Source organism: Caloenas nicobarica, chromosome 13 (genome assembly GCF_036013445.1).
Source record: "Caloenas nicobarica isolate bCalNic1 chromosome 13, bCalNic1.hap1, whole genome shotgun sequence".
NCBI classification, from domain to species: Eukaryota; Metazoa; Chordata; class Aves; order Columbiformes; family Columbidae; genus Caloenas; species Caloenas nicobarica.
Genome location: NC_088257.1, coordinates 7606816 through 7629469, shown reverse-complemented (window position 1 = coordinate 7629469; position 22654 = coordinate 7606816). Strand labels below are relative to the sequence as shown.

General features: G+C 44.4%; 2 protein-coding genes across 7 annotated transcripts in view; both read right to left on the bottom strand.

The window, feature by feature from the left end:
- RNF130 (ring finger protein 130) overlaps positions 1-15223 on the bottom strand; it is a 51073-nt gene extending 35850 nt beyond the window's left edge. Inside the window, exons 1-3 of one of the 3 annotated variants that reach the window (XM_065643966.1) lie at positions 15031-15198; positions 14669-14953; positions 6333-6527 (exon numbers count right to left, since the gene is read on the bottom strand). In XM_065643966.1, coding sequence (XP_065500038.1) covers positions 6333-6527; positions 14669-14953; positions 15031-15103 — 553 coding nt within the window. In that variant the 5' untranslated portion in view covers positions 15104-15198. Of the gene's footprint in view, positions 1-6332; positions 6528-14668 lie in introns of all 3 variants that reach the window. The other 2 variants (XM_065643965.1, XM_065643964.1) reach the window with 2 other exon arrangements.
- Positions 15224-18572: 3349 nt separating this feature from the next.
- The window catches only part of FLT4 (fms related receptor tyrosine kinase 4), a 59037-nt gene continuing 54955 nt past the window's right edge, over positions 18573-22654 (bottom strand). For 3 of the 4 annotated variants that reach the window (XM_065643971.1, XM_065643972.1, XM_065643974.1), the window contains exon 30: positions 18573-22434. In XM_065643971.1, the coding sequence (XP_065500043.1) occupies positions 22215-22434 (220 nt within the window). In that variant the 3' untranslated portion in view covers positions 18573-22214. The remainder of the gene's footprint in view (positions 22435-22654) is intronic. The other variant, XM_065643973.1, reaches the window with a different exon arrangement.

Genomic DNA, 22654 nt, shown 5'->3' with positions numbered 1-22654 from the left:
AACAGATTTTACTCTGCCCTCTAAGTATGATCACATACACTTCAGTATTTTGCAATGTAGCACACATTGCTGTACTGCTAACAGCCATGTGATGGATGCTCACAAAGTTCTGCTCCTTTAAGAAAAACAGGCATATGATTAGAAAACCAGAAACAGCAAGAGTGTCTTTCCAAAGATGGGTGTGACACAATTAACCTCAAAATAAATATTAAAGCCTAATCAGATTATTGCTGTGCTAGCCTGCAGCACATTAAATTAAGTCTATAGGTAATAAATAATTATCTTATATGCAAAAGTGATCTTTCCAATGCCTGCTCTCCTTCACTGAACAGGAAACGATGCCTCAGTATAATGTTCTTGCCTTATTTTCGAACAGCTTTATAATCTGTTATGAGCAAGAGTTCCTCAAAGGAGAGCTGGGCAGCAAAATCAGTCGAGGGAACTGTTGGGCCATATTCAGAGGACAACTGCTGACACAACCCCATTGCTCTGCTCTGACACGCAGGGAGATGTTTCTCAAGGAGAAATCTGTACAAGATCAGAGTCCCAGCTAAATCCTTCTGCTCCATTCTCCAGCCCAAGTCCTGCTGATACACGTGAGATGGTGGAACTGAGCCTCTGGATTGCCTCACGCTTGCCAAGGTCCAGCTGTCCCTCTGCTACACCCCTCAAGAAAACCAGCACTTCACAGTCTCTCAGAGACACAATATTAGTATGTACAAGAGAGGCGCTGGACTCCAGCTTCACTGCAGATTATTTCCTCTCCACCAATCTCACCCAGAGAGCTCCTTTTCATCTTCTATCGTAAGTCAGATGACAACTAAGGACTGTTAGAAAAATTAAGATCCTCCTATTAAGCCACAAGATGCACCTACTTCTCTAAGCATCCCCCAAATGCCTGAATCTCTGCTCCATGTCAATTTTTGAAAGCAAAAATATGCTGCTTCAACGCTTCTGATGGGCACCAGGAGGACAGAGTCACCGCTGGGCTGAGAAAGGGGAGCACCAGATGGAGAATTTATCCATCCCTGGAACCACAACTGCAGCAGCATCCACTTAACATGGTAAGGACAGCGGGCTCAGGGGGCTGGGGTTCCCCCCGGCCCCCACTTTTGACTGCCTTGACCATTCCATTTTCCCTTTCTGTAGAAGGACGTTTATATTCTGGGAATTATATATTTTAATATATATATTATTAATGCATGTGACGTTTTGGGCTCGTCACACTAGGGAAAAACAAGCCTAGGTAAGGGAGAAGCAGACAGAAGTTGCAATGGTTTTACAAACATTTCACATGTTTTTTTCTTTAGCAACACTTCTTTGCATCCACTTGCACTGCAATTTTTTTGAGAAGGAAACGGAAATTCCATTTAATGCCGGAAGAGTAAAAAAAGCTTGGTACAGAGGAATTTATCATTTTATCATCCCCTTTGCACAATCTGTGCGCAGATTTTTTTCTTTCACTCACACGGTTTTACAAGGCATTTAACTATGTATTATGGTGAGTAAACTGCATCTGCAGTCCTTTAATGAATACTTTTACTGCTAAGGTATTAGCACGCTAACAAAGTAGACCAAATTTTATATTCAAACTCTGAACAAATGCAAATCAATACAAATCAGAAGGGTCACATTAAGTTTTGACTAGGGAATTGGTGTAATCCTAACACAACACACTACTGAAAAAGTGTTCCTTGTGTCACAATTTCATGTATTTCCAAAATAAATAAGTCTATCTTCAAAATATATTTCTGCTTATTTTAAAACAACCCTTCTTCACTTGTACTTCCGAACAATATTCAAAACCTGTTATCTTTGATCTGGATTTAACATCCAATCACTGATTACAAGTGTCATGTTATTGATCAGTATATTAATGTAATGCAGACCTTACTGGTCCATTCATCAATTTAATTCACATTCGAATTTTGATAACTAAAACTCTCCATCATCTTGCATTCTGTAGTGTGGCCAGGCGCTCAAAGGTGGCTTCCATTTTGCTATTTCTGGAGACCAGTTTGTATTCCAACTAATGGAACTTGGAGCTAAAAAACCCAGGGATTTCTAAGACAGGTAATAGGTCACATTCATGTATTTTCTTCTATCTACAGACAACTTCCATACAGATCCATCAATCTGGACAGTCATTTCAAGCAAATTCAGCAAAGCACAAAAGAGAAATGACAAGGGAGCCTTACCCAAGGGCGCTGCAAAATATTTTTAGAGCTTCATAAATAGCATGTTCATAGATTAATATCACAAATTTGACTCCAACGAATCCATAGATTTGGGGAATTACTCTGCTGCTGGAGCTCAGACTTTGCATAAGAAAAGGAATGTAATTACTTACAGTCACTAACAATCCCGTGGGCCTTTTCACAGTCACAGAACTAATTACCCTTTCAGCTGGCTAAGGAAAAATGAGCCTAACTGCTGCTATTTCGGTTGTGGATGAGGCACATACCACGCAGAAAGACTGTAAGAAGTTCTGCAAGGCACCGAGGCTACGTTAGCTTTCTCAAGGGGTTTCCCTGGTTCGTCTTGAATAGACAAGTGCTTCCTTATGGTCCAGAATCTGTGTTTCAAACACACTCCTCTACACATCTCATCAGGTGTCTGACATCTCCATCTACTCTGTGACACATTTTCCTGATGGATACAAGAAATGCAGTAGGAAACAGGATTAACCATAATGCTGTTGCCACTTGTTCCCCACATCATCAATTATCAATGTTCTTAGGTACACGGTTTAGAGATGAAAATGACACTGCTAGCTTAATGGTTGGACTCGATCTTAAAGGTCTTTTCTAACCAAAACAATTCTATGTTTCTGTAATTAGCAAATATAAACAACAAACAATATTAGATGATCAAAGATATGTAAAATACGGTTAGACTATTGATTGTTTTGCTTTTTTTTTAAGCTCCAACTTTGATGACTCATCTCTTCTTCGTTTTCACTAACACTGCAGGGTAAATTAATAATAATTATAACAACAATATTGTAATATACAATAAAATTAGCTTCGAGCTGTGGATTAAAAGTAGGTCTCTGTAATCCAGAGAAAGTTTTGCAGTGGATTTCATATAGACCTGAAGTATTTGTCAGCACACATTTTGTGCAAAATTATCTGCACTGCGCCCTGCCATAGCTTTCACGCGTCAGTTCAGCTCACAGTTACATAAAGAGACATTAGCGCGGAACGGGCAGCTGAGGAAGAGCAGCGCCGCTCACGGTGACAGTGCCACAACACGGGCAAGGGGCATTTCAAGTGCCAGGTCTCCGCACCCACCTCAAACTGGGGCAAGAACACGGAATCGCCGTTAAGACGGCAACAACTCCGAATCACTTCCAGTCCCTCTGCCCCTGACCCAGTGACCTAAAATAACCCACAGTGAACACACTCAGTTTTATCGCTGTTCGAAGCAAGTACAGACCTCGCATCCTGGACTTGGGGGCTTGTTAAGCAAATACAGGGCCATCGGAATTCCTCCCTTGGGAAGGACTCTGCTCCTGGGAGGCAGAATTGGGCAGCTCTCCCACAGCAGGGACCGTCAGCTCCTGCCCACATCCCTTCTTGCAGAGAATGAAAGCATCATTGCTTCAGAGGTGCAGCAAAGATTGATCCTGATAAGATGTCTGCAGCTTGTTCTGAAGACTTTAAAAGATTTACCCGTATCGGGTAAATCCTCTGAGAAAGGTATCATATCAGAAGTTGCTTGGATACTTCGGGAAATTTCTTCAGCACTGATTAACAGCAGTTATTGCAATCCAGCAACTTCATTTTGACACTCTTCTATATTTGTTCATCTTCTCCTGTTTATATTTGTTCCATAAATTCTGACTACGAAATTTTGACTTGAGAGGCATTTTTGACCTATATTCATTTCTGTTAATCCAAATAAAGTCTAGATGATAATGGAGAAAGTCAATATAACATTTCACCATTTTGTAATTGATAGGACTGTCTCCACCAGACACAAACGAAAAAAAGAATTAGAACACTATTTTACATGCATTTCCTTCCTATTCCCATAATTGATTATAAAGGAGACAGCTACTACATATTTTCTCTACCACACAGGCTCTTTTTTACATTAGACAACATTTGTTCTGCTTTAACAGAAGTAGCAAGCAAAACCACTCATAAAACTGTCTTCCTGCCAGTGATATCATAGTCTAACATAACCTATGCTGGGAAAGACGTCCTTCACTTCAGCCGATAGAGGACATCTACAAGCCTCTGTAAAATAAGTTTATTTTACATGCACACAGTAATACATACAAGGATATACACGGATTAAATAATATTGCAAATAACATTAACAGAAATATATATACATATTTTAAAAGTCCAGCAACTCCTTAAGGTCAATACCTACTTTAAAACTCAACTTTAAGTCAAAGGGGCAGAGACTTCGACTTAGCAGAGACTTTGACTAACTATCACACAAGAAAAAGCAAATTCTGATATTAGCAACAGAAGCTGTTCATTTGACGTGGTGATGATGGACTGATTCAAGAGTGACAGTTGTTATCAAGCCACCAGAAGGAATTTATATTCTGCAGAGTAATATGTTGAATATGAACAGATTTCCATAAGATTAAAATTTTCAAATGTGTGTTCAAGTATAAAATAACTTGGATAAAATACTAATCCCGTAGGTGAGGACTGCTGACTGAGCTCTTTTCATAGAGAATCACCTCTCTGCAGGCGGGCAACACACATAAATCTGTATATTCTACTTATTTTTAGTACAGACGTTGCCTGAGCGGGTGATTGGAATTCATGCAAATACCAAAGCAGGAAAGCACGCAGTTCACAGAGCGTGCACAATCACCAGTTACCACTCTCCTCTCTGCTTCACCAGGACGACAGAATGTTCATAAGACTTGGCACGCAGCAGTACAAAAATTATGTTATAGTGATATAAAATGACACAAGGCCTATTTTCACCTGCTTACAGAAAGAAAACATAGAGCCATGAACCTGGTCATTGTAATACAGTTGCAAAATTGTTTTGTGAAGAATACATTTTTAAAAGAAAAGAGGAATACTGAATAGCACTAGACATCACATGGAAGAAATACCAATTTGGTGACTCACCTTCATTTTCACCCTATATCACCACTACTTAACACGTATTTAAGTGAAACGGCGGTAGAACTGCTATCAAATACATAGGGTCAACTCCTCTTGATCTTCATGGATAGCAAATACTAAAGACAATACCTAGTTAGCACATGATGGGGTCGTTCACCACCTAAAAAGCACCCAGGCAGTGACATGGTTGAAAAGGCAGAAAAAAAGACCACCAGAGGTGTTGTTGCCTGTTGTTGCCCACTTAATTGGTTAATTGCCTAGTTAATTACCACAAGACATTTCCCTTGTAAACAAAAGAGAAATAGAAGCAACCATAGCCCTTCAGTAAAAGAATGGAATTCTAATTGTGAGACAATATGCAGAGCAACAATTAGGAAATTCCAGTTTCCAAGCAACCCCCTATGCTTAAAGAAAAAGGATTGAAAATATTCTAGAAAAAACACCAAAACCCAATAACCAACAGCCAGCAGCCATCAAATATAGAAATATGCCTTCTGGCAAAATGATAAAAGTAGTTATCAGAATTGTGAAAACCATTTTTAACCAAGGAAAATTTTAATGTATGAGGCTCCCAGCAGCTAAAGTAACTCACTCTTAACAGCAAAATTTTACACAGATAGCCCTGAAAAAGTAGAAATCCAGAATTTCATTGTTACTCGAGACCAGCAATAGTCCGATTCTAGACAACTAACAGAGGTAACTACAGTACGAATCACTAAGTTTTGAATGCCATACAGGAATCACCAGACACATTGTAGAAAGAGAAGCCTCTGTAAACTGTCATTAAAAAAAGCATGCAAGCTCAGATCATGATATAACTGTTAACATTTGAAAGTCACTACCATAACAGCCAGTTGAAGACATGCTACTATAAAAATTCTTCGAGTACAGATGCTTTCTAAAACTCTAGACCTTCCATTATGTGTTAGCTTTTCTTCTTTGGAAAGGTTTGAAACAGATTGCTCCCAAAAAGTTACAGACATTTCCTCACTCCAAAACACCCGTATCCCCACCACAAAGTGCTCCTCCTTGGATGAAATGCACACTAAAGGAAAACAACTTTTCAGAATTGTTGGCTTATTTCACTGTATTGCATATATGCAAACGACATTACAGACAAGAGTATTTCAAATAGCATCATCGGTGCCCTGCCAAGAGCTCTTTAGCAATAGCTTATATAGCAAAAGAGTACTTGGGCAAAGAAGAAAGAGATTACGTTTTATTTACCTTGATGAGTCATCGTGACAGGTTCCTCACTGGATATATTGTTGTAAATGACCACAGCTGTGGCATTATGTGAGGCTGCTCGCAGGATTTTCTCTCTAAAGGTACAGTTTCCTCGCTGTAGTAAAGCGATCCACTGCTTGGTGTTCGGTGGAACTTGGAAACGTGTTCGAGGGTCACAGCCCAGGCGATCTGCAACTGAAGTGGGAAATACATTCACACAGGTGGCAACTTGTTTAAATAGGCAAAAAAGAAAAATACTACAAGTTTGCTGAATTGCTTAACTGTTATGCACTACGAAGCCACCATCCTCTTGTTAATAAAGGCTAACGCTAACTGCATTCTTATGAAAAAAAGTCTTAAAAAAAAAAATCAACATATCTCATACACCAAAAGCTGTGACTATATGCGCAAGAATTAGGCTCACTAACACAAGCTATTTTTAACTCTAGGGCAGCTAGAACAATGAATTCACATTCAAACCAATAACTGCCTAGAGGCTGAAAAACATTAAAATATGGTTCATATGCTATTGGCATTTACGAAACAGCTGTTCATCACTCATTCTGGGGAGTACAACTTTTTTTTTCTAACGCAGTCATAAATATCACTGCAGTGGGAAGTCCAACTAAACAAAGGAGAATGTGAAAACAAGATTTCAGAGTTATCTGCCATGTGCAGGCTACTGTAAAAAAATGGACTGTATTAAAAGCTGCTCTTGTAAAGCCCCAGCAGCCAACATCAGCTTTTTACACATGCACGTTTTGTCTACAAGGAAAGTGCATTCAAATTCATAGAGAAACAAACAGTTCTGCAAACACGATGCACTCGGGTGGTCAGGTATTGATGGTATAAAGGAAGAGTAACAGAACTGGCAAGTGCCGGATGTCTGGATTCAACAGCACACAGAGCTCTTTTGTCCTTTCTGACGCTGTAACGCACCCTGAGTAACCCAAACCCACACAGAACCACGCACAGAAGGCACAAAACGCAACGCAGATGATAACTTCAACGTACAGCAGCTGAAACTGAAAGACATTTCTGTTTACACAATTGGAAATGCAGTTTAGTCTGATACACTGATCATATCAAAAGATTTTAGAACTTTAGAGCCAATAGCAACTTATAATGCAAGTAGATTTACCCTTTCAAATGCCAGGAGTTTGGCTACTGAAAATTTGTTGGGATGAACAGCGATTTTTCAAGGCATAAACAAACAATTTATTTGCATAATAGCTCTAAAAGCCATAGATCCTAAGAGCTATTCAAATCAAGCGTCGCATAAAATTTTCCTTTCAAAGAAGTGAGTTCTACAGCACAGACTATGGGATTTCAGCAAAAGGTCTCCCTCAAAAAAATAGCCAGTTTAACTTATTAAAAGTTGCTGGAAACAAAAGATCTTTTTAAGCATTCTCAGCTTGACATCTAAAAAAGAGAAAAAAAATCTTTTGCTCTCCTAAAGAAAACTATTGCAGATGAGTCTATATTGTGGCAGTGGTACAGGAAGTCATTACATCTCTTAATATGGACAAGAAGTGCCTCTCCCTGTTCCCCTGGAAGGAGGGTGGGGAGTCAGATATAAGCACATCCTTTTCACAATTGTTTTTCAAGAACGTTATTTGCCGTTTCAGACATGCAGGGCTATTTGCTGTATTTTTGTATCTGTGCTTTTGTTTTATAGAGGGGGATCGGGGAAAAATCGGAAATATAGATGCCTGAAGTCAAATTTTACGGAGTATTTTCTTCTATCACCCTGACATTATTACTCAGATCCCTTCGGAAACTGCTGACCCCACAAGTTGTTCCAGAGCGCTGGTGGCGTCCGTCGTGAGCAGCAATGATCACAGGAGTCCACTTGCTATTGACTGCACTTCTGCAGCTTGTCTTTGTAGCCTTAAATTCAAGAGAACAGTCCATTTTTCTAAAGGAATTACAGTCCTTTTTTAAAAATGTGATAGAACTGTAACATGGCACAAGCAACCAGCCTTATGTCCTCTGCTAAGATAAAAGCAGTTTACTGTTTAACACACGCTTTTCCCTTGCTCAGAGCATTTCCACTCAAAAATGCAGAGGGGTGCAAGCAGCAGCAGATTATGGTAGGAAGTTTCTCAAGCCTTGAAAGCTAAAAATGCCATCCTTCTCCAGTGAAATCAGATTCAAGAACCTCAGGTGTGACATATCATTTTGAAAATAGAATTCAATAAATGGCCGCAATCCCGCAGCAGCTCGTCAAGCTGCCCAAATTAACTCTGAAAGTAGACACTATGGCCAACAGAAATGTACTTAAAATATATGGGATGGGTGAAGAGCAGTAATCCTATGGATTATGTACAGTTTGCTTCAGCACAATCATGTTGGCATCTAAAATGCTAAGTGAAAACAAAAATATCACAAAAGCAATGAAAGGCAAAAGGCACATTGAAAAGGGAGGCAGCATTCTCAAAAGTCTTCTATATAATTCAGTTCTGTAAAAATTTACGTAGGCACCTTTAAATTTGTATGGACTTGAAATTTTTAGCTTAAAAACCGATACAGAAGTAGCAAGAGATAACAGAAACTGCATCTGTGGGAAAAGTAGTACAAAATTTTCTACCACGGTAGAGATCAAAGTCTCTCTCAGCTGTGGACAGAGCTATGATATATATATACCAACAAACACCATTCAAATGCATACAACATGTTTATCCTGACAAGGTGGATTCAGTATGTCCTGATGAAAATTTAACAGCTGACAATATTGTTTCAGCAGTATTTAAGTAATACAAAAACATTAAGGAAAATCTGTTTGGTTTAGATAAACCTGAACTGAGTAAGTATAAGTCACTCGAGATTTAATAAAAAGTCACAACCCACTTTTCTTTACCTTAGCAGCCTATTTACACTACACAACTGTCAAGTAACCTTTTCACTTTTAACTAAATAAAATCCAGGAATAATAGTGGAAAGTCTTAGTTTTTCTGTTCATCTTTTCAACAGACTTAATACACTCAAAAACTTAAAGTCTTACAATCACGGTCACCCTTCTAGCACAGAGAGCTGGCTAAAATAAAACATCCGCTATACACTGAACATACCAGGCACATCACTTGGCTATGTAAGGGACATAGATAAATGAGCAGTGTAAGCAGGAATCGCCATCGATACCTCTCCATTATCATGCCATTTATGCTCCGCTGTCCAAAGTCCAATTAGGATCTAATAGACTAGGGCTTGCAAGCATTACCTGGATGATGTCCATGCCAGAATGAAAAGCAACTTCACATTAAATTAAGGCTATCCTAAACCAAATCATTGCACATAAAAAGATATGATCAGAAGTCACTCAAGTAATTTTATAATTTCAGAAGACATAAGCGTACAGCAAGCCATCTGTTTCCTTATTAAAAAAAAGGTCTAATATCTTGATATTGATTGCATCTCAGCTAATCCTCTACTCCCTGAGGCAAGCACCAGTTGCCAGAGCTGGTCTGTCTCAGTTACACATACAGAAACCATTTCAAAGTCTGACCTTCAATCACTGTAATACAATAGGTGGAGAGACCCCATCAATAATCTTGAGGGGCAGCAGATCAAGAGACTCTTTGGGAAAGAAACCAGCAGAGGGGCCAAGGCAGTCCCGGGCAGCTGCGCCCCAAATCCTGCCCTCCCTCGGGCAGCACTGCCCAGGCACACCCCACTGCCCAAACAGCCCCTGCCTTGTGCAACACCACAATTATCGTCCTGTGATAAAGCTTCCAGAAAAGGAATTCAGCTGGGAAATTCACAGAAACAACACGGCAGTATTGATTCCTTCTTATTTCAAGCAAGGGTACTAGTTATTTGCTATCCCATTATGGTATAATACATATAATATATATTTTTTTTTCTTTCAATGCATTACTAGTGTTATTATCAATATAGACCTTATTCAAGCCAGTTATAACTTGTGCTTTTTAAAAGTCACGTCAATGAGTTATGTACAGCAACATTTTCTTTTCAAGAACTATTTCAGGTAATTGCTGTGACTAAAGCTGGCTTTAACACTAAAAGAAACTCTTTGAACATGAGGTAATCTTGTTTCAGGGACGATGTTAAACAAAAGATCACCAAAGCTTAGAAGACTCCTGTTAATAGTTAAGATTCAATCTTGTTCGCTCAGTAAGTATACTACAATTATGACTATAAACTTCAATATATAACCTCCACTTTTGTTATCAATTAATGACTACTAATTAAACTGGATATTGAGACCAATGGTAAAGGATGGATGCATGCACAAGGCTTTTCTCCCATTACTCTTATATTTATTGATATATTTGCTTGTTGCATTTTCCTAAAGCTTATTGTTTTGGATTCTGGGCCAGAAAGAAACACAAAATTCTGTCTGAATATCACCTAAAGGTCTACAGTTAGCAGGAAACTGTCATTTTAAACCTTCTGCAGCTACAACTTCTTCATGCAGCACGTTTATGAAGTGCCAGATGCTACAAACACTATAGTTAAGAGTTCCATGCACAAGATACACCTCTGTTCGTAACATTGTGCCAATATTGTGTCTGCCTCACTTCCACCTTTTTCTAACATATGTTTTTCCTCAAATTCTCATTCTCCTTGCCCAGTCAAAATCCTACTAACCCCTTTAGCTGACATCTCCCCTTTCCATGAATTCTTTCTCCAGTGCAGCTTTCATACAACCATCACCTCCCACAGCCCTCCAAACTCCACCCTTTGCCATTCACCCTTGGTCCTGACCTATTTCAGCGAGTCTTTATGTTTTCAATTTGGCTTTAAATTTGCTGCTACTTCGCTCCCTGTCAGTCCCATCAGTCCCCATCTCCACGTCCAGACCCACGAGCAGTAACCCAGACTCAACACTTACAGAAGAGTCCTGCTCACCACGGAGAAGATTTTTGAGGGAACTAAGCCATAAAGCACTGCAGTTTGTACCAAGAACTGTTAAAGTGAGTTTTCAATGGCTTCTATCTTGGTTTATCGCAGCAAGGGGAATACGCCTGACACCTGAAGGTCAGCACCACAGCTGGTGTCAGGCAGCTGCTACCAGAGACACCTACAAGTGGAGGTCACCAGAGTGGATGGTGGGTTGACCACTTACGTGGTGCACGTACTGACACTGCCACAGGTGCCCAGGCAGCTACTCTGGGAAGTTTGGGCTGAAATGCCTGTTATTTGTGACTCTGTGGAACCAGAATAAAGGACTGAATGGGAAGTGCTCAGTAACCTGACCAAAGAGATGACAAACCTGAACTGAACTATCAGAAAAGCTGCATCAGGCTGTGAAGATGCATTTCACTATTATCCTCCCACGAGGAACAAGAGGAGCGTTTTTCGATCATCTGTAAGCATTCATATCCAGAAACTGTTTAAAACACTCCTCTAGTAAGAAATTATTTAAGTCATGACAAAAGATTAACAAGCTAAAGGAAGAAAGAAAAGGAACTAGAAGTGGAAGAATGGAAGAGAGATTAATGGAGAAACTCGGCTGCTATCGTGCATTTAATGCACTTACAAAGTTCTGTGTACAGAGGTGCTGTATTGACAGCCAGCACCCAACTGTGAGCAGCGGCTTGCTGGAGCTGCACTTCCCCAGCTCACATTCACAAGCGGTCATGCAATTACCGCTGTATCAGTTCCAGCAGAACACCGCTTTTGAAAGCCAGTATTAGTTTCATATGGTTCTAGAAAAAGAACAGGGCAAGAGTTTTAATACATGTATTAACATAACAAGGTTGAATTTGATTGAAGAAATTCTGCTAAAGAAACAGAAGTTATTGAATACATCGTTCTTCACTGACATTTAAAGGATGGGTAACGGGACTGTCAACTTCAGAAAATATATAAAATATTTGGCATATTCAAGAACACAAGTTAAAAAAACCCAAACACTGTAGAGCACAACACTTAAAATCACAGGCTGTGCTATTACAAATCGTGTATGTTCAGCATCAGATCATTGGTCCTAAATCTTGACTTAGTAAATTCATTTATTTCCCTGCAGGTAATGCATAAAGAATCTTAATGCAGCATACGAAAGTGTGACACTAACCACATTTCAGCTCTAAAACACGGATGCCCCAGCCCACTCATGTTGATGGAAATTTCAAGGGATGGCCCAAGAATGGGCAAATGTTTGACATCAAAGCAGTTTCAGAGTCAAGGTATTTTCAGACATAGTTGCTAACAGCTGTAGAGTCCTTTTCTTCTCAGGATACATGAGAACTGGGGTAGAACACTTACTGCTCTAACAGCAGAGGCTGGTGCCAGCTACTTGTGTCAAGAGCTTTTAGAAAAAAAGACCTTGCAAACAAGTCCTACAGCAATATTAACAGGCTGATAAAAAGGCATTAGAGCAATTACTTCCAGCAAGACAGCATTGTCTTTTATCAAATCTAGATATAAAATAGCAAAGACTATGACCATAAGCGTTCCAGAAAATCTTAACTAAAAGCCTAAAATATTCCAGTCTTCCCTACTACATGAAATATTTTTAAGCCATGTGAAGTGCGCCCTGGCAAAATTAAAACAAAATGTATACCACATGGCAACCTACACAGAAAATTCAGAAGACCTTCAAAGGAAGACAATTGCTGCTTTAACAGGCTGCTGAGGAACAGAAGGACAAAACTGAATCTCCTCAACAACCGAAGGCAAAGTTTCAATGACTGCACCATGTCAAAACTGCAGAAATTAAGGTCTGCAATTTCATGATTCCTGATGGGGTTTCTCACTGAAGTTATTCATCATACAATACTTAGCAGTAAGGTATAAAAATACTGTTTATGCACTGCTCAGAATTTTATTTAGCTCTTTTCTCATTATTAGCTTCCAATGAAAATGCTGTCAGACCCCCTCAACATTTTAATTACACTTCAATGAAGATCATATCAAAAGAAAGCAGAAAATGTTACAGCAGCAGGTCAAAAAGTAATTAATATATTTTTTTTTTCCTCGACACATAATGAAGCTACTAAACAAAGCCAGCATTTTGATACCTTATATATTAAAAGACAGCGTGTTTTAAAACCCTAAAAATACCACTTGCAGTAACAGTGTTCATGTGCCTCACCCCTTCAGGACAGCCTCCTGATTTCATCCGGAGGCTGGGGTGTGTGTGTTTAAGTGAGGAACACCAGGAAGCACAAGGAAAAACTGAGCATATTTGACAACTGAGAGCCTGGGGCAGGTAGGATTTTAAATACAAATTAAAATCATTTTACAGTAGATTTCTGCTTCCTCACCGTTCCACCTAAAATATGCTATATTAATATATTCTAGTTAATACTTCGCAAAGCTAATGAAATCAAGGTTCAATGAGACTAGTAAACATCCGCTGATGCACAGCCTGCTTCACACACCCCAGAAGCTTACAGCAGGCTGCGTTTTGTTCTGAAGAAGCACTGAAGTATTTTCCTAATCTTACGACTTGGTAAATTCTCAAAAGCTTTTAATAATAACAGTAGTTCTGCATTATCAATTATTTTTAAAAACTCTTAATATTCACCACTCAGAGTCTAGTTTTAACTGACTACATTGTTTCACTTAATGCATTATTCATAGGTTTACTGTCCAGGAGACAGGTTGGTACCACTGTGATCCATCAAGTGGTTCATTTCTTAAAGATGGCAGTTTAGATAACATCAAGAAGGGTTTTCCAAATAAGATGCTACTAAACCCACATCATTATGGCTGAAGTGATTGGTTTCATTTCCGGCAAAAATCAAGATAATACTCTCACTTGTTTAAATTAGTGTTCTCTATAAACCCCAGCATTTCTCAGGAAACAATCAATGGACAGCAGCTTCGCTTAATAAAAATAAAACTTATTTGGAAGGACTACACAGCGTTCAGTACTGCAAACAACTGAATTTTGGACTGGCCATGAGTGTAACAGCTTGATAGCTTCAGTCCTTTCAGTCTTGATGGACAGCTTAAACAGCATCTTTAAGAAAGGTACACTGAACAATCACGACTTCATGCAGCTGCAAAAGCCATCCAGATGTGTATCTATCACAGTGAGACAGCTGTGCAGCTGTTCTGAGATCCATGGAATCGCTGTAACCAAATACTGTTAACCATCGCTACCAACCCCCCGTAATTAGTTTAGAAATAACACCTTCATCCCTCAAATATGACTAATCTACGGAGACCCATGCTGGAAAACACATTATGCTTTGCAGAGCTGTTACGAAGGCCAGCACTCTCGGATCACTGATTTTTTTTCCTTACTATTATTTTCCCCTGGGCAAGCCCTCCCTCCTCTTTTGTCAGAGCTCTCTAGGAAAAAGTCTGCAGAGCTCAGACAAAGGCCAAAACCCACCCGACGGCCGCGAAGAGCGCGTTACCTCCGTTGATGGGCACGGGAGCCACCAGCAGGCCCTTGACCTCCACCTTGGGGGAATCCTGCCCGTAGCGGCCGCGGTCGATCCTCAGCAGCGTGGGGCCGCCCCGCTCGGGGCTCAGCACCGTCACGTTGATCAGCGCGGTGTAGTACGCCTGGCTGGCGTTGTCGGCGCCGGCCGGCCGGAGCCGGCAGTGCCAGAGCAGCAGCAGCAGCAGGACGGAGGAGCCGCCGTTCCGGTACCGGCCAGCGCACCACCAGCTCATCTTCGCCTCCGGGCGAGCCGCCGGCCCTCGCCGCTCGCCTCCGCCGCCGCTCCCCGCGCCCGCTCGCTGCAGCACCGAGCCCCGCACGCCCGCGGGTGTTTTATCCCATCTGACAGCCCGGGAGCGCAGAAAGACCGAAAGCAGGCGGAGGGGGGAGGAGAGCACGGGCTCATGCCATGGGAGGAGCCAGGGCAGGCATGGCAGGTCCCAGCCGAGTCCGATCCGCCGGCCGCGGCCGCCGGGGGAGGCTGCTCGGGGCGAGCCCCGCTCCGCCGGCCCCTCAGGCCGCCGCGCTCATGCCGCCCGCCCGCCGCCGCGGGGGAGCCCCGGCCGCCCGCCTCTGCCCGGGCCGGCCGAGCGGAGGGGAGGAGGCGGGGGCGGCGCCGCGGCCCCCTCCCCGCACAGCCCCGCGCCGACACCGAGGAGGCCGCCGGGAGGAGCCGCCGCTGCCGCCCGAGTCGCGCTCGCACACGGCCGCGGGGCTCGCCGCGCCGCCTGGCTTCTCGGGGTTCGCCGCTGCCTTAGTGCGGCGGGCAACGCATCCCGCTGCCCAGGCCAGCGGCCGCAGCCGGAGAGCGCCGCTCCATGCTCGGCTCGCCCCGAGGCCCCCACACCGCTCGCCCGCCGGCTCCGCGCCCGGCGCCTCGACTGCAGCCCGGCGCTGCCCGCACTGCGCAGGCGCGCCCCGCCCCGCCCAGCGCCACGAGGGCGAGAGGCGGGGCCGGAGGGGCGATAGCCACGCCCACATCGAGGCGGGGCTAAGGGAGGGGCGGGGTCCTGGGGTATGACGTCACAGTACCCGCGGTGACGTCAGTAAGCCGGCCATGGCGGTGGTGCGGGTCTGCAAGGGACACTTGGCCCTGGCGACCCGCGGTTCTTCAAGGAGCGTGGTGTAGGGACACATGCGGGCTCCCGCGGCTCGTCAGTGTCTGGAATCTCCAGATCAGGAGCAGTGACCATCAAAAAGAGACGAGAGATGGTGTAAAAGTGAATCTGAAACAGGGGGAAAAGGGCTGGGTGTGTGCGAAGAGGTGGGGTGTGCTCCACCTGTGCAGTTAACACTGAGAGGGCTCTTGGGGCAGGAACAGTATGGCCTCTGGGTCAGGATTTGGTCACTCCTACCTAGTTTGGGGTTACTCACTCCTGGCATGCTAAAATGGGAAACTTTACAAACACTCAAAGGTTGTTAATAAATATTAATCCCATGAAATACTGCAAAACAGGACTTAGATTAATTACTCTCTCTTTAATAACATAGTTTTAAGGATTTGGGCCTCTTAAAGGTGTAATAAGTTAACGGCCAGCTCTTGCCCCTCCGGCCCCGGCCAGCTCAGATTTTGAAAGGCAAGCTGTCTGAAAGTCATTTATGGCAAAGAAACCAGGTACTGCAGGGCTGTGAGTTAGGATATTTTCTAAATTTCTGAACAAATAGCTGTGCTGCTCTTCTTCTGAGAGACAGTATCCTTGGTGACTTCCCCAGCTGCTTGGGAAGGCCCTCCGATAAGCCTGGTGTTTAACCTAAAGCATCTTATTAAACTGTTCTTTTTTTAGAAGGTTCTGTAGTTTGCCCATTTGTGACGCACCTGGTCGCATATACAGGTAAGATAACATCACCAAAGCTCGGTCTGTTTCCTTGAGATGCACGTGGTGGGTCTAACCCTGCCTTTGCAGAGACCCACGTGTGCCCAAGGAAAGCAGCAGGTTTGCAAACCTGCATCTCGGAGCAGAATGGACCTGTGGGCTCTGCTGATGCCGTGTCACTTGTGGCTCTGTAATGAGAAGCTGTTTATTGAAACCTCTATAGAAAGAGAAATACAACACAAGAAATGTTTCTGAAGCAGCAGCTGAATGTTCTACTTCCGCTTTTTAAAAATTATTATTAAATTTTGCTCTTCTTGGTAAATGCTGGGTGAGGAACCACATGCCATTAGTGGCTTCTCAGCATTTCACCCAACCTTTTACCCCATCCACAGGGGGAGACTTGTGGCAAACACACTGATACTGCACCGTGCAGGACATGTTTTGGAGCCGTTCTCGCAGTGCAGACATCGTTTTGATGCAAAGTCCTGTGCTTTGTTGCTGAAATGTCCTCCGAAGGGGCCAAGGAGTCCTAGAGCCTGAAGGATTCATTGCTATTACCGCGCTGACCTTCAGAGGAGGATCTCAAAGCACTTCTGGAAAGCGCTGAGACAACATTCGTTGGCTGTGTTACAAGCAAAACAAGCCAAAGGGCCCAGCCAGCGACTTCCCAGTTCCCTTTTCTAACCACAAGAAGGTGGCTTTATGTTTCACCCTATCCGGTTTCCTGTGGGCTGCGTTTCTGCTCAAATCCACGCGCAGGGGCTGCCCGCTTGGTCCTGTCCGCGTCCCTCCCCATGCAGCAGGAGCCGGGAGGTTGCTCTGTGCCAGGCTGCTCCTCTCCTGCCTTCCTAGAAACTACGCCTTGAAAATGCGCCACAGAAACCATGTCACAAAAACTACACGTCACAAAAACTACACGTCACAAGAACTACCTCACAAAAAGTTATGTCATGAAACTACGCCGTGAAACTACGCCACAAAAACCACGTCATAGAAACTACGCCTTGAAAATGCGCCACAGAAACCACATCATAAAAACTATGTCACAAAAACTATGTCGCGAAACTACGCCATGAAACACGTGGCCCCAGGAGAGGAGCAGCCGAGCGCTGCTCCAGGGTGCACAAAATACTATTTCATGAGCAGAACAGCTTCAGTCTCCTCATGCCCCAGCCAGGCAGGTCCCCGGGTGGCCAGAGGAGAGTTGAAAGGTCCTTTGTGCCACTTCCATCTGCTGGTGGGGCTGGATGAAGAGGCTGGAGCTGAGGGGATGTCCCCATGTCTCCACACCCTGCATAGGGCAACCAGTGGCTGCTCCTCAGGGGACATTTTTCTGGTGGACAAATGGCACTGGGGTCTTTGCAAGTCACCACAGGGCTGAGGAGGGACCTGTGCCTCAGGTTTCACTCTGGCTCCTGCTGACTTTTCTTCTTGAGAAATGGCCGTAAATCCATCTGTGGATTTACTCCCTGGGCACGGAACATTTCCTTCAGCCCCGATCCCGCCCGTGACTCACACCCGCCCTTGGCTTTCCTGTCAGGTTCCCCATCCCCGCACGCCTGCGCCGGCCCCGCCGCCATCTTCCCTCCCTGCCCCGGTGCGGGCTGGTCAGGGCGGCCGGGCCGAGCAGGCTCCGTGTGCCGAGGACACGGGTTGTCTGGGGGGCTCCGCTGCCCTGGGTCCCGCTGGGAGGGGAAGGAGGGCAAAGAGAGGCCGCGGAGCCAGACCCCGGGGCCGAGGCGGTGAGGAAGGGGCGCGGAGCTGAGGGACATGGCGGCGGGGCGAAGGGCTGGGCGCTGGGCTCCTGTCAGCGAGCTTAAGCAAAGCGTATCTGGCTTCTTCATGAGAAAAGGCCGAGATTCATCCTGGATGGAAATGCCACAAAGGCCAGCTGTTTGCTAGAGGATGTGGGGAAATGCAAAAGGGACACAAAAGTAAAAATAATAAACCCAACTGATTGCCTGGGCCAGAGTGGGGCTGCCCGGGGCGCCAGGGGGAGCGGAGCCCGCGGCCTCCAGAACCAGGGAGCAGATGCCAGTTACAACTTTATTCATTTCCACATTTAGATATTACAACAAAACCCTTAATGACAAAAGGATAACAAGTACTATAGGAGGAGAGGAAAGAAAGCAGTGTTCTAACTGGTTTGATATATAACCGTGAACTTCCAGAGACAGGACTCAACGTGAGTTATAAACACTCACATACTCTCACTGGTAGGAAAACTCACACATGCAAACACCCAAACACTCACCCACAAAACACTCACGCACACACAGACCACACTTTTGTACTCATAACCCATGTTGTAACCTAAGCCCACTGAAACATTGAATGCTGCTGTAGCAACAACAGGTACCAGGTTAAAATATTGCAATATAAATGAAGTGTTACTTGATACACATTTTTTTCTTTTTTTCCAGAGATGCACATGTATTTGCAAGTAGGGGACCTAATGCTTTGTTTCATGAGGGAGGAATGTCCTCTCAACACCAACACTTTGTAAGGAAAAATGAGACTGTGCGTAGACTGGGAACAGTCATTTTAAAGGAGGATTATGATAAATAGCTTAGCTTCAATGTTGAGTTCCAATAAAAAGCCCAAACAAAACAAAACACTATGAACAGAGCAGGCACACTTATCGAACCCTGGGTTTTAAAAGTTGAAATACTCCCTTGTCACTGTGGAAAGACAGCCAGCCCTATTGCTTCACATCTTCAAACCAAACCAGACCAGCTTCATTTCATGCTCACGCTTATCTGGAGAGTGTAAAAAAAATGACAGAAATAATGCAAGAGTGTGCAGAGGGGTATCAGGTTCGTACACTCTAATTTTAGTATACTTTTAAGAGAGTACAATTGTCTCAACAGCTATTCAATATCCCACACTATAATTGCTCTTCATCAGCAGGAGTGTCTGAAGAAGAACCAGCATTTGCTGCTATCATGGCCGCATTGTTCATGCAATGCTGTTGATGCAGATACAACAGGACCCGACTCCACCCCCCCACCAAGATGGTGCAAATGAGAGAAAATAAACTTCTGTGGAGTCGAATTATTTGAATGTTCAAAAAGCAGATGTCACACCAGTACTCTCCCCAGAGTGAAACGAGATTGTTAACAATAGCTCTAATGAAGTAACCCAGCTCCACAAGGATGCTTGCGAGCAGTCAGCCAGGGCGCTCAGATGCCTCTGTCCCCTTTCTGCTGAGGAATCTGGCCAGTGTGCTGCAAGTGTCGGGCTTTCAAGTGCGTTTCTATCCCTCACATATGGACAAGGACCTTGGAATTCTGTTTTTCAACTATTAATTTATTTATAGGCCTCATTGTTGGGCTTGCTCTCAGATGGGGCTGTGTTTCCAGGCAGAGGACTCTTTGTGAAGCACTGGAAACAAGACAGCCTGGGTCCTATGGGTGCACATCACCCAGCAAACAGCCTGAATTTAGCTCAGCCCTCTGTTACTTTCCACCCACGTGAATGACGGTGGAGACCCTCAGCAACATGGGGCACACGCAACCTTCCTTCTGTCAAGGGAACCACCAGTTCAAAAACCAGGGCAAGATGAGGGCAGGAGAATTTAGTCTGTCCTACGCCCCGCTGGCTGTCCTACTCCCTTGGCCTGGCTCTCCAGCATCTCCTGCCAGAGGATTCTTACTGAGTCATAACAATTACTTAAAGATGGTTAAGCTCCTGGCAACTTCAGGGGACACCAGTAGAAGTCAGGGAATTCATTGTCACATGCAGTCTCCAATTTCACATCCTGAGCCATTTTGGCTCAAGCTAGTCCAGTTTTGTGCCTCTTTTTGCCATGGAAATCACAACCATATCATCCTGCTGACTCAAAAAGGGAGGGGAACATTGAGTGTTCTGCACAGGCTTAGAGAATCTGAATGACAGGCATGCTTTTCCCATGTGCTAAATAAATCTCCCCATTACACTTGTGTGGAGAACTATAATTAAGACTTGGGAAAGTCATCCGTAAGGACTCACAGGCTCATGTCAGGAAACGCATAAAAACCTCTGCCGGAAATGAAATACAGTTTAGGAAAGCAGTATGTCTGACAGGAAACACAATTTTTAAAGTCCAAAACAAACCCTTGGTGCTGTGCATAGAGGTGTGGCCTGCAACTGAGATGTCCTGGTGCAAGGAGCTCTGCCAGCCACAGGCGTGTGGGAGAAGAGGAGATGCCAAGCTGTTCAGACGAGCCTCTTCACCCAGACTCCTCCGGCGGTGACGTAACCACGCTCTGGGGCTGAGCTCCCAGATTGTGAGGGGGATAGAAAGGAGTAGGTGGGAAGTGGTGAGGCAGCAGCACAGAAATCTGTAGAGAAGGGCTGTGGAGGTTCCCCAGAGCTCTGAATTCACATGGTATTTTTCAGAAACAAAAGGCCGTAGTGATGTTTCCTCAGCAAATGAATGTTTCATAGTCCCTCAGAGATAACTGCACTGTGCTGGTGGCTCTACAACAGAAACTGGAGAGGAGCAGGTTGGGCAGAGACTGCCTCCTTAGAACTAGGGAACCAGGGCGACAGGAAAGGTCATGGTGCAGAACTGTCCATCCAGGAGAGCTGAGGCTCGAGCCCTGGCCAGGGGCTGCCCTCCACATGCTCAGTGATGCCAACACACAAGGGCACCTCATTGCTGGAGCTCTGTTCCTTCCATTGTTTCCAAAACCCTTGCCGCAACTTGAAAATAAACATTTCACTCCCAACCTTTTTGATCCTTTTCCTCCCAGCAAACAACCCCTTTTCGCTCTATGTTTAGAAGCCAGCAGAAATTAATACAACTTTGCTTTAATTTCTCACTTGAGCAACAAATGATCTCAGCACTGCTCTGGGAGAAGAGGAAGGTGAGAGCAGCAGACCTGTGAGTAACCTACTGCCAGCATAGGTCATATAAAACCCTGTTTTGTGCAGGGCCTGCAAAAAGAGTTGCTATTTATCTCAGTGGGAGGACTCTAGCCATCATCTGGTGATCTACTCAGCACTAGATGTGTTGAGATGGCTAAAATAATCCTGGCGATAAGGTGGATTGACAGGTTTCCCCTAGCAGAGATGAGAGGGGTGTGGGTGTTCCTTGCAGAGGAGGTGGAGAGGCTGGCACCTACCCAGAATGAACAGTGTGCATGAACATTTACAAAGATCCCTTGAGATCTCTCTGTACACCTCTTTAAAATGTCCTGCTCTTGCTGCTAATACCACTAGGGATTTCTTCCCTTTGATTCTGCTCCGCAGCTCAGCAGCTGACATCATGAGGAGAGGAGGAGGAAGCAATCCAAGGAAAAAACATTCAGGCTGCACACCAGGAAGAAACTTGAGACTAAGACAGATCTATTTATATCTGACCTGAAATGGGCTTTCTGAATGGGAAGCTGATCTGAGCGGAGGCTGGATGCTAGGCAGAAGGTGCTGTAGTGCTGAACACAGGCACCCACGCGCTGGCAGAATGCACCTTTCTGAGCCACAGGAAGAAAAGAAACGTGAGGAATCAGCGAGGTGCTCTCTCCAGTCCCGGCAAGGAGAAGCTGCAGCTGGAGGTGCTGCCTGGGCCATCGTGCTGTGGTTCCAAGGACATTGGTGTGCCCATCTGTTCAGGGTAGGTTCCCTGCTGGGGTTGGTCGTAGGTTGAAGGAGAAGCTCTGAGCGATGTGCCTGGCTGGTGAGAGGTGGTGCCTCGGCAGGCCTCTCTGGGGCCTGATGCCATTAGTACTGCTCGGAAAAGAAGGAAGCGTGGAGAGTGGGGGGACTGGCCCCCTCTCCAGGCGGGGTGCAGCTGCCATCCTCAGAGTGTTCTGACAGCTCCCCATATTCACTGTTGTAAAAAGTCTGCCCTCCGACTTGGGACCCGTATGATGGCCGACATATGCCCCGCAGGTCCAACTGTTCCCCTGGCAGCTCTGCAGTTCGGCTGGGCCCTTTACTGCTGTGGGGGAGAGAGACACAGAAGATCATTCTGAGCACTCCTGGAAAGCCTCTGTCATGCTTAGAGAGATCCCAGCTTCAGGAAACATCATCTGCTAGTGAACGGGGCAGAGGCAGAGTCAGGAATGGACCTACACCTCCATTTCAAAGCACACCACCAGGCCTGACTCTAAACCTAAGCACAGCCTGTATGTTTTGTGAAAAATCTGCACATAACTTGG